This window comes from Chenopodium quinoa, unplaced genomic scaffold (assembly GCF_001683475.1).
Source record: "Chenopodium quinoa cultivar QQ74 unplaced genomic scaffold, ASM168347v1, whole genome shotgun sequence".
In the NCBI taxonomy this organism is placed as follows: Eukaryota; Viridiplantae; Streptophyta; class Magnoliopsida; order Caryophyllales; family Amaranthaceae; genus Chenopodium; species Chenopodium quinoa.
In genome coordinates, this window is record NW_018742951.1 from 362971 (window position 1) to 375547 (window position 12577).

Consider the following 12577-nt stretch of genomic DNA (forward strand, 5'->3'; position numbering starts at 1 on the left):
TCCGAATTAAAATTCGGTTATTTGGATCCGATCCGAAAATCCAATTAAAATACATTACAAATTCTTAGGACCTAAAGTAATTGTAAAAATAAAAATGCAATTATAAAAATTTTAGTTTTGAAAACATAATTGTATATGATTAATACAAGTATTGAAAACATAGTTTTACAAAATGTAATTATCAACATAATTTTACATGATTAGTATTAACAATATTATTTGTAAATGTATGGTTTCATATTTCGGTTAATTCGATTTTTTAGATCCAACCAAGGTTAATCTGATCAGATCCGAAAATCCGAATTTTAAAAAAAAATTCAATTCAATTTAATCCGAATTAAAATTTGAATCCAATCCGAATTAATAATTTACTTTGGATTGAATTTCGGTTATCCAAATAATGGATACCCCTAAATGGTGGCCTAACTAAAAAAGAATATAAGAAAGAGAAAGAGATAGTCGACATAGGAATAGAGGCAGTGGGGGAAAAAACACAAGAATGGAGGACGATGAAGGAGGACCAAGGTTAAGCAAGAGATTTTCAGACAAAGATGGTGGTGAGGTTGATTTCAAGACAAAAGCAGGCACTGCTTGGAGTCATAACTTTCTCAATCAGAAACCTTGGCATCCTCTCTCTTATCCTAATCAACGCCGCAAATGGATCGCCGAACAAACCCATTCTCAGCGCCAACGCCGTGCCGAAGAGATCGCCCGCGAGTATTCTCAAGAACAGGAGTACCTCCGCCAGACCTCCCTCCTTTCTCAGAAAGAGAAAGAAAAGGTCATTTTTCTATCGTTTCTTGTTTTGTTTGGTGTTGTTTATGATTTGTTAATAGTTTTGAGGTGAATAGTTCATTTATTTATAAGTAATTATCATAGTGGAAGGACATTATGTTGATTTCTTTCATGTTTTGATTTGATTTTGAGGTGAATTGTTTAGTTTTAGTAAGTTTTTTGAAGTGGGTATTTTGTTAAAGGATGGTTTTTTTTACTATAAATTCACAATATTGGAATTGGGTTTTCCTTTTCTTATTTATTTATTTATTTTTTTTGTGTTTTTTATGATTTGGTTATGGTTTTGAGGTGAATTTTTTGTTCATTTATTTATAATCGTTTTGGTAGAGGAAGGACATTGGGTTGATTTCATAGCTCATGATTTCCTCTAATCTGGGTTTCTTTCATGTTTTGATTTGATTTGAGGTGAATTGTTTATTTTTACTAAGTTTTTTTGAAGTGGGTATTTTGACAAAGGATGGTTTTTTTGACTATAAATGCACAATTTTGGAATAGGGTTTTCCTTGATTCTGGGTAATCTATGCAACTTTGAACTTTTGTTTATGGGGTGTTGAGAATTTGAGATTGTTTTTTTATTTTTATAGGTGGATATTATGCAAGCTGTTAGCTTTATGTATGTGCGTCCACCCGGTTACAATGCCGAGAGTGCAAAAGCAGCTGAGATTGCTGATGAGAGAAGGAAGATTGGTGAGAGTGACCCAACTGCTGCTTCTTCCTCTTCAGTGTATCTATCTTACCCTCCTTTGGTTTTATCGCGAGGTGATTTGATTGTGTATTGCCTGACAAAATCCTCGGTCTGAAACTTGATGTATGTTGTAGGGCACAAGAAGCTGTAGCTGTGAAGGAAGAGAAAAAGAAAGCTAGACCTAAGGATGTTTTTGGCCGGACTTTACCAACTGAAGAAGAATTTGCTGTTCTCAAGAATGCTCCGAGGTAAAATTGTAAGAAACTATCTTGTTCTGTATCTATACTACGTATCATAGTTGTGGTTTTGGTCAACATCTTTATTACTTAATCAAAGCAATTCCAAGGTTTAATCTAATCTTCCAGTTATGATTTTAGAATGTAATTATATAAAAAACCTTCTAATAACATGGTCTAGCTGAATTTGAGAAACAGCCTGTAATTTCCACAAGTTTGCTCTCTGTAAATTACTTTCATTGCTTTGCCAATCCTCTCTCCTTTGCTAATGGTCTCTTGAAGCATAATTGTGCATATCAAAGGACCAATCATTGGAGAAAGTGAATGGTAGCTTTGTTTGATTTGCCATTCTGTCTTTTTAAAGACTGCATTGACTGAATTTTCATGACTTGTGATTCTGAATATAAGAAGCTACGACAATAAGTTGTCATTTTCTTGATCTTGGCCAACTGGGAGGGTGTGATGCTTCATTCTATTTTTTGTACACTTGCTTAGTTTATCCTGGATCTAATTTAGGCGTAGCTGGGTAGCTCCTCTACTATGTTATTTTTGTGAGGGGTATATTGGCTTGTTCTAAATGGAAGGATTCAATGTTGGTTCACTTTTAGCGAAGCGTTAGGAGTGATTCTTTGATGCCTTTGTTGGATATTGCTTTATATACATGACAATTGCTGGTTGTTTCTACCTTTCACGGCCCAGTCAAAATTTGACCAACCAGCTATAAAGATACGGTGGCAAACTGTAGTCAACCAAGGGCCAGGGCTTAGGAGAATCCAAGTTAAATTTTGGTTGCTAGGGTTTGAAGAGGTTAATCTGCCACTTCACACTCACACCTCACCCTCACCCTCACCCTCACCCACACAAAGAAGCATTAAACTACATACTCTAATACACATGTAGGTGTGTGCTAATGTTGATTTTCTCATATATTAATCACATCATGTCTCTTTGCAAACATTTTAAAGGAAGATATTAGAGAAGGGGAACATGCAGTTTAATTAAAATAATTTAAGCACCAGTAATTTGACCCATTCATTTTTATCCGTGTTCTAGAAATTTTAGTTAATTTCTCCATTTATATTCTTTAATATCTTATGTGAAATACATGTAAGGGGACATGCTGCGATTAGATTAAAAAAAAAAACAACAGAGCAAGCATGTCAAGTTTGGTGGGTATAATTGTTTGTCTCATGTAGGCTAAGGTATAGTTCGTGGAAGACTTAAGGTTTGCAATGTGTTAAACTGAAATCATCCATTTATGTTTCTTCTTGTACCGATTTTTGCGTACATCCATATGTATCATGTTGAATCTATGATGGACCATTATTTTTGTGGCATGATGGTCAAACACTATTAATATGGTCAACTCTCTTTAATCTTAAGAGTAACACTGATATTGTTTTATAAGATAAGTATTGATGATTATGTTTTATGGGTTGTTGCTATAAGATATAAAGCAAAGCCCTGTACTCCTTACCCGATTTTCAATGTATAATACAAACTGATTTTTTTAACTGATAGCAACAGCTTTAGACCTGATTTCCTATTGTTTTTTCCAATATGTAGATAAAGTTTTTTCACTTATTGAAAGTTTTTTTTATCTATTAAATTTTATTGAATGTTTGCATTTCTAAGTTGACGGATAATAGGGAATTAATTACATGACATATGTTAGGACACTGTATTAGGCTGGTCTATACTTATGGTATCTAGCGTAAATCGTAAAGCCAAGAGAATGTGTACAACACCTAGCTCCTCTGCTAGTGCTTCCACTTTTAATTTTATATTAAACTCCAACAGCTGCTTAACATTTTTAACAGCTTAGCTCCCTTTCATTTAGGGTAATGAAGTCTATGATCGTGCTTACAAACCCTTCAAAAGGTTGATTTTGTCCTTCCAAAAAGTATTAGGTGGTTGGGGATTTAACAGGATACGTTAAAATTGACACTTATTGTAAAACCTAACTAGTACCTCTCCAGGGAGGAAAAAGCACATTTGAAATGGCAAAGGTAGAACCTCTAGGCTTACCTAAGAGTTGACTTGGAATCAATCTGAATCTAAAACTCCCCACTTTAAACTCTAAAGCAATCAGAAGAACATATCTAACTTTAGTTTTTGACTTTCAATCCAGTAATGTGGTAGGAATATTTGTCACTTACTACCTAGCAAACTAGACACTTTGTCAAATATTACATTTTAAAAAAATTGTTAACTACTACCTTTTAAACCTGTTTATGATTACTATTGCTATCCTATACTTTTTCCAGCGACTTTGGCCTGAGAATAACATTGCCATTGTTATTTTTTCATTTTTAATCTAATTTACAATAATCACATGTAATTAACCCCATTGCTTCTTTTGTCCACCCCAATCAATTCTATCTCCTCTCTTTGAATGTTCATCTTCATCAAATACCTTCGAACCTTTTGTTCATCTCTTAAAAATTTCAAAAATAATTTAAAATTACTTTATAATTCAATTTACAGAAAGAAAACCTCTTAATTGTATATGAAAAATATGAACCCTTTTTTTTAGCCCCAATTAAGTTTAATTGGTTGTAAAATTTTGATTTCACATGCTAAATTGTCAAAGTAATTATAATATGTTTGAAATCAAATGTCTTGTGCTAGATTATATGCCTAAATACTAGCAAAATTCGCTTGAAAACATACGACTTACACTCGAAAAAACTAAATATGAAATTGAGTTAGAGAAGGTGCATAATTTTTCTGTAGGTGTCATAATGGTCAGTTGGTCACAATGCTTTGCTTCGGCAATGAGCAATTTTCGAACTGTCCAATTTTGCGCAGAATATATCTTGGTTAATCTGGTTTGATGGGTTGGCTCAGGTTATCATACCACTATGCTCTTATTTATTATTTTCTTTTTATTTTTTTAATTAGTTGTTTTCTGTAAGACAAAAACTAATTGGATTAGTACTTTTGACCCATGTGGGCTCATTGGGCTTTAAACTTGCGAGTTCCTTGTTGAACCAGTATACATGCTCAGTTTAGTATAATTTTCAAAACTCTTGATCGTAGAGATATCATTTAAATATCTCAATTCATAAATTCCTACACTTATAGCAATTTATAGTTTCTGTGATGTCTTGCTTAATACAAAATTTTCATTATCTTCTTTGCATCTGTTAGAGAAAGATTGGCTGCCTTAAATTGTTGACCTATCCAGCTACTTATCCTTAAATTGATAGATTGGCTGCCTTACGCTACTCACCCTTGTTCCATTGTTTACTATGGTAAGATTGTAAGACTGTACTGTTTTCATCAATTACACTGCAAAATGGTAGATTTCTTTGTTCATGGACAGGCTCACAACTCACAAGTGCACAGTGAAAATTCTTGACTTATTATGGTTGCTGTTCAATCTTGCATTTTATGCATATTAAGCCTTTGGATTTTGTTAATTATCTCCTAATGCTATTGCTTGTTTTTTTGGTGTTTATGTTATGTGATGTGGCTTCTAAATATTTAATTTATAAATTGCAGGTTGGAGACTGGAGTTACTGGTAGGGTTAAACCCTTTGCTGTAGAAGTTCGCAATGTTAAATGTGTAAGATGTGGAAATTACGGGCATCAAAGTGGAGACCGTGAATGTCCACTGAAGGATGCTATAATGCCAAATGATGAGAATAGGCTGAAGAGAGATGACCCCTTGACTGCTATTATGGCGCAGATGGATCCAAGTGAGGTGAGTGTGGTTATTACCGTTTGCATGCTAAATTATATGGATTGTAATGTGCTTATGCCAAACTGTGATGCTGGCACATGAGTAAACCCGAACTTTTAATGATACAATTTTGAGTTGCTCATGGTGTATACTCCACAAATTCTTTTAACTTAGACAACTAAATGTTTATAATTAGCTATTATGAATCCATATCCCTCTAGTTGCCCCAATTATGCTGGCTGTTCTAGCACTTTTCAGTTAGTTACATGTCTAGACCTGTGTTTTACTTTTAATATCTTGACTTCGTGGTGTAAATGTGTAATGGTTGGGGGTTACACCATTCAACCTGCAATGCTGGGATCCTCTGCTACTGATCATGCTTGTTTGTGGTAGTTTGTTGTGTTCTACTTAACTAATTTTAGCACACATGTCTAGAATGGTGTTGTTTGTGTTTATGCTCTTCTCACTGGATCTTTTTACCTCAACTTTGTTGCCATGTTGCAAACTTGCAACCACGGAACTGTATGGCTTATATAGGAAAAATATAGCTACTATAATCTGGTAGATGTTTGATCTGATCTCCAGGCAGATTATTGTTGTTCAATTATTCTGTATGTTGGGAATTCTCCTGCCACCGCAGCCAAAATATAATAGGGTAACTCATGCATTAAAACTAATATAAAACTAATTAAATCAAAATCTAAATTTGAAACTCAGGTCATTAACCTTTTGTGGCCACTCACTTTTTCTTAAGAGTGGGGTATAGTTCTATAGGAAATCTTGGTTAGTGAAATTTGTAGCAGAGTAGAATATTGACTATTTTAAACTGAGCATCTTTATAGACGTAAAGTGATTGGTTACTACAAACATTATAGATGTTTTTTTATTTTTTTTATTTTTTTATTATTATTTTTAGGGCCACCATGTCTCTCTATCTCCAGTTGAAATCGAGTATGATGGATTAATTTTTTTAATACCTTCCTCCATGTGTGCCCATAAATGATATATACATACATACAACACTGTATTCTGTAGATAAGATTTTATATTCTTACTATTTTATTTGTGGCTCCTTGATGGCGGTGCCATCTTTGTACATTACCAAATATCTCTCGTGTGCTTAGATGGTTCATCTTCTGGTTTGTAGTTCTAATGATTATACTCTCTAATATATGACTAATTTTGCAATTTGGAATCTCTAATGATGGTAGGCAGCTTAATTTTCTTGTATCTTTGAAATAGTGGACGAATACCAGGGTAAAATGAAAATGTTAAATGTTATGATTGCTTGGTTTGGCAGGTCTTTCTGTCTATTAATAGTTGGTAGATTGGTAGTAGTATACTAGCAGTGCAGTGTTGCTGGTGACTAAGACATATCTTGTTTCTTTCTTTCATGTTACATTTGTATGCATCGTTTATCTGCTATATTTCCTTTTGGGAGTCAGGAAGGTTAGTTTAGAAAGACGTGTAGCATGGTGCTGTGCTAGGGATCTCTAGAGCCTAGGTGCAAGGTGTAAGACTAACTGACTAAACATGATCAATTGAGAAGAAGATTCAACATCAACTGAGAACACTTAATTCAGGGAAATAAATAATCAATAATTTCAATTTCAAATGATTATGAGTAATGGTGTGGAAAGAACAAAAGGCAAGTGAATCATAAGACACAATAGCCTTTATGAAGATTATTGGAGTTTAGTTGGCACTTGTTAGTTTTAGAGGTTGTTGCCTTGCTCTTTGGGAATTCTTTTTTTGAAACTTTTAGTTTAAAGTTGCCTTGTGAAACTTCATAGTGACATGCCCAATTAGACGGTATTTCTTCTGTAGTCTAACTTAAATTAATGGTTATTTTTCTTTATTTCAGTTTTGCAGATTATTAAGATGTTAGAGTTTCATTGGATGAACTATGTTCTCTTAAGGGTTCATTACTTCATTATGCTATCTTTTAATAAGTTGTTAAACCTGCTCAACATAGTCTAAAATCCTAAACTTTGATATGTTCTTTTAAAGTTTTATTCTTACATTTGGCACCTGAAAAAGTGGTTTAATCATGTGGAAATATGTCATGCTCCTTTAAAAGAATTTGGGTATGCTTCCTAATTAGATAATTTTATATACCTTAATATCGCAACTAAATGTATGAATGTCTGCTATTTGATTTTTAAGACCGGAGCATCAAACCCATGGATTAAACATGGATTTATGACATGGATCTAAATTTGTGGCATTTTGCCTTTGAAACTACTATTTGGATTGGCTCATATAAGCTAATGTTGTGGAATAAAGACTTCTTGGAAGCTTAATTAATATTGAGGAAGAAGAGCATGAGGAACAAAGTTAGGTGTGCCAGATCTACTCTAATAGTGTGCCCACACCAATTCAGTGAGTTGCGCCCACACCTTTAGAGGGATATCAAAATTATATTTCTTGCTTAGGTGCGCTTGCTTTTTTCCTTGTGATGCGTCCTCACGAATGCTACACTAGCACATTAAAGTTGATCTTGATCCTTGAATTGAATTCTATAGCTAATTTTAATAATGGTTATACTGGCTAATTATAGAAAGGGTGAGAAACTCTTTGTATTGAACATTTTTGATGATTTATGAATTGAAGAGAAATATCTCTTGCCTCTTTGTAAACATCCTAATCTTTGTGTTTAGGGAATCAAAATTTTGCTCTTCAATTTGAATTCATAAATATTTGTGATTAGTGAATCAAGTTTTGTTCATTCTATTTGTATTTCTTTTTGTTTCCTCTAAAATCCCAAAAACAAAGTTCCGTTTAGTTTTACATCAAACTGGAACATTAGCTAGAATGATCCTTAAGTTAAATTTCAATCTTTGAATTTCTCTCTTTTCTCTATTTTACCTAGGCATTTTACGTTTTAATTTGATGAAAATTTTCCTTATAACCTTGAATTTTACTCAAATCTACAATCGTACATGCATCTCTACAGATGGTGACCTAAGACCATCACCAAAGGTGTTATGTGGCACACTCCTTGTCTTGCCTTTAGACTGCCCCATGCTTTTGACTTCTTATATAATTTTTTGTTACTCCCTGACTCACATTGCGCCCTTGCCTTGTGCCTTTGATGTGCTATTTAATACTTCCTCCGTTCCCCTAATATTGCAACAATTACCATTTTCAGAAGTTTCACAAATATTGCAACATTACCATATATGTGCATGCTTTCTCTGTTTTTCCCTCCCTCCCTCTCTCTCCTCATCACATGGTCCCTAGCTTTATTTCTCTCTATCTCTCTCCTTATCTTAAATTTCGTGTCTTCTCCCCTTGTTGCAATACTAGGGGAACGGAGAAAGTATAAGCTTAGCAACATGGATAATAGATTCATATATGGCTGTGAGTATAGAAGAGGAAATGAGTATTGCCTTTCTAGATGCAAAACCTAGAGAGCATTGTTGATAGAATATTTCAAAATATCATGGACTTGTAATATGTCCTAGAAGAAGGGATACAAGTCGGAAGAACAAGGTTGTTCTATGTTCATAGACAAGAACTAAAAAGCACTCTTGAGTTGATGAGATCTACATTTTGGTTCCTCAATTTTTTATGATGATTTCAAGGTTAATTTTGGTGCGTCATTCTATGACTAGGAAGCCATGCCTCCAACATATCTCACCTCACTATATAGTGTAGCTCATCTGTTTTTTTATTTTTATTTACATATTTAATTTATTTATTCTTCATGCCATGAGGAATTTAAATTTCATGCTAGTATGAACGAACTACCTTATTACTCTTACAATTTTACACCTATTTGAATTTGAATATTAGAAGGATTACAAGTGGACTATGATCATTATTAAGATCTTAATATGGTTGTACTACATGTTTGATGAACTCGGGATTTGTATTGGACCTGCACTTGTTGAATGTGTTTTTGATGAAGCGTCTTTTATGCTTAGTTCTTGTTTACCGTAACCATATTGTAAGAGAATTGTTTGAATGTGATATCTTCTTTTATGATGCGTAATTTGTCTTTGATTCATGTAACCTTGAAGTTAGAAGTTTAAATTGCTTTCTCTCTACTAAAGTTGTATTATATGATTTTTAATAAGCTTTCTTGGTCAATGATGGGTTTACTCTTTTTGGCAAACCGCCATGGTTGTCATATTGTTCTCACATTGGATGCTTGTGATTACGGATTAACAATAATTGGCGTTGGATTTGGGCCGATGCAATGGTTCAAGATGGTTTATTTTGACTAGGTTTAATAGTTTTTAACGAGGCATCATCATCCATTTGGCTGTGTTAGTTCTGTTATTACCTCTAGAAAAATGAGGTCAATTTGTTTTTAACAAATAAGATCTGGTGTGGGAGCATATAAGAAGCCCATGAGTTGAATATGGATGTATCACCCAAGTCTAAATTGCTAGCATTTTGGCTTTGAACAACTATTTGGATGTGCTCTTTAGTCTTTAAGCTAATTATGTGGCGTTGGTGAATAACTGCAATAAGGACAATTTAGAGGGTTAGGATTTCCTTGGGTAAGATAGCTATTAGAACGTTAGGTGTGGCCGTGTGCCTAAACCATATCATCCTGAGGTACTCCCCCACTTTAAGTTGATTGATGGAAACGATTTCGAGCTTCGGTTCGTTCAGACCTATGTTTGTGTTTTGCCCGTACCTACAACTTTTGGTGCACCTCCCACAATGCAAAAGAATGCAGATTTAAACTTTCTTTTGTATATACTAAAGTCCTTGATTTTTCAATTTAATCTCAGATCTATCAGTAGAAGTTAACTAGGATTATGTTGGCTATAGCAAAAAACACCTTTATGGTGACAGCATTTGATGAATTATGAATTGATGAGATTTTCTCACTCCTATTGCCTCTTTGTCAGACTTTGTGTGAGGTTAAGATTGAGTTCATTAAACTTTGTGAATCACATTTATATCTTTGAATCAAGTTTTAACCCTTTTATTTTTCTTCCAAAAATTCGGAAACCCCAACAACAGAAGCTTCTTGGAAGTTAAATTTATTAATTTTGAATGATTGTGTGGTAATTTCACATCAGCTTCCATCGATAAAATGAATTGATTATGGAAGCGTGAACTGAAGACCCTTTTTTAGGTTTTTATATGTAGTATCTTTTTATTGATTAATTCACATTTCTTTTTTTTTTTTTTACCTTGTATAATTGTTGTGTCAATTGTAGGTTGTCAATTTCGCAGCGCCTTTGTTTTAACAGTCAAATAATATTTTTTTAATCCATAGTTCTGATGTCTTGCTTGTTCAAGTTATAATTTTTTTCATTTTATTTTTATTTTTTATTTTGTTACATTGTCAGCCTTTAAAGTGGGAGTTGAAGCAGAAACCAGGCATCAGCCCTCCACGTGGTGGATTTCACCTAGATGATCCTAACCAGCAGATAGTTGCTGATGAGGAGATATTTGATGAGTATGGAGGTAAAGTGCATTCAGTTTAGTTCATGCACACCCTGTTACTATTTGGCTTCATACTGTTTAGAATGATGCTTAGTTTGTTGCTCATAATCTTGTGCAGGATTTCTCAATGGGGGAAATATACCGGAGTTGCTGACTAATTTCAACTCTTTAACTCATAAAAAGAAGTCTAAAGGTAAAAGCAATAAGAAGAATATATCGCGTAGAAAAGATCATGAAGACAGCACTTCTTCTTCAGATAGGGACAATGACCGAAGAAGCTCAAAAATGAAACATAGCAGCAAAAGAAAACAGAAGTGGGCTTCACACAGACAAAGTCATGAAGGCAATAGTCCTGTGTCTCATGGTGACAGTGGTAAATTAAAGGGTAAGATTAGTAGTAAGCATAAGAAACGGAGATTACATTTGGATACTGATCAAGAGAGCAGCTTTAGCTCTGATAGCTATGAGCACAAAAGAAGATCAAGAAAAAGGCGCGTACATAACAAGACGAATAGAAAGGATTTATCTCATTCTAGCATGTCAGAGGATTCAGTGGATGAAAGGTATCATGGAAGGAGTAAGCATAAGGATTTACGTAGACATAAAAAGTCGAAATCTTTGCATGAAGGTGGCTCATCAGGTGAAGAGAAGTCAAGCAAAAAAGGTAAAAGATGCAGGTCTAAGAAGCCCCAAAATGATTCTGAATATTGTTTATCAGAGGATTCAGAATCTGAGAGACATACGAGGAAGCACAAACGTTATATTAATGGTCGATGACTATGTAATCTCATGGGTTTCTGCACTGTCAATAACTTTTTCATGAAGATCGTTCAGTCCATAAGGTAGATGGCAGCGGCTAAAAGATTTGTAACAGAATATGCAAGCATGCAGTTGGGGATCAAAGGGGGCGTAAAGGAATTAGAGCCATCTCTTGTGTGTCTTCAATCTTGAGACGCAGCAAGAAGTTTTCAATTATGAGCTTTGAATGCGCTGTACAAGAACTTTGATTGGATATTCCTTGGGTATAGTTGGTCAACTTTTTCTTAAAGCAGTGCTTTCAAGCCCACTTGAGAAAAGCTGGATGTCAATGGGTGATCTGGAGAACATCTCTGGGTTTGTTTAGTCAAGCTCAAGGCTGGTTTGAATGCTACTGAACTGTGCTCTGAAGTTTAGGTAATTTGCAGCTAATCACATCTTCTGACTAGGAGAATTTTTAACGTACAGTGAGTCAGTGACTAGGTTCTTAATATATCAGGTCCATGATATGTAGGATTCATTGTAATGTATATTTGAAAGATGTGGATTTCTGCAAGGTTGTGGTATCCTCTGTTCATGCTTTTAATTAACCAAGTTTGACTTTCACTATCCATACACTTCATTGACCGTTTTTTGGGATTTGTATGCAAGAATTTTATAATCATTTGAAATTTCATTAGATTCAACTTAAAATACTATACAAGAGTCTATATATTTTAATTTTTTACTTATTGGTGTTAAACATAGGCTAATGTCATTTGTACATTTGCTGTAAAAAACACCAAATAATTATTATAGTACGGGTACATGCTGCCTGTTGTATTAGATTAACCTAAGGAAGGGCAATATTGGTAGTCTAGTATTATTAGGTTTATAGTCCTTAGTTTTAGTATAAATAGATAGAGAGGGGAAAGGAGAAGGCAGATAGAATTTTGGAGTATTTCCTTAGGAGAGTTGTGACCTTAAGTCACTATTAGGAGAGTTGTGACCTTAAGTTACTAATAT

At 34.1% G+C, this 12577-nt stretch overlaps 1 protein-coding gene across 1 annotated transcript; it reads left to right on the forward strand.

The window, feature by feature from the left end:
• Positions 1–423: 423 nt before the first annotated feature.
• On the forward strand, positions 424–12251 carry LOC110728486 (uncharacterized zinc finger CCHC domain-containing protein At4g19190-like). Its single transcript, XM_021908126.1, has 6 exons — positions 424–781; positions 1380–1519; positions 1615–1728; positions 5224–5425; positions 10720–10837; positions 10935–12251. The coding sequence occupies exons 1-6, from the start codon at positions 500–502 to the stop codon at positions 11591–11593; spliced, it is 1515 nt and encodes a 504-aa protein (XP_021763818.1). The 5' UTR covers positions 424–499; the 3' UTR covers positions 11594–12251.
• The last annotated feature ends 326 nt before the right edge of the window (positions 12252–12577 follow it).

Bases quoted from the DNA above. Each gene is read 5' to 3' on its own strand.
- LOC110728486 (XM_021908126.1), top strand. From the start codon at position 500: ATGGAGGACGATGAAGGAGGACCAAGGTTAAGCAAGAGATTTTCAGAC. The intron at 5,426-10,719 runs GTGAGTGTGGTT...TTACATTGTCAG, and splicing joins CGCAGATGGATCCAAGTGAG to CCTTTAAAGTGGGAGTTGAA. The intron at 10,838-10,934 runs GTAAAGTGCATT...AATCTTGTGCAG, and splicing joins GATATTTGATGAGTATGGAG to GATTTCTCAATGGGGGAAAT.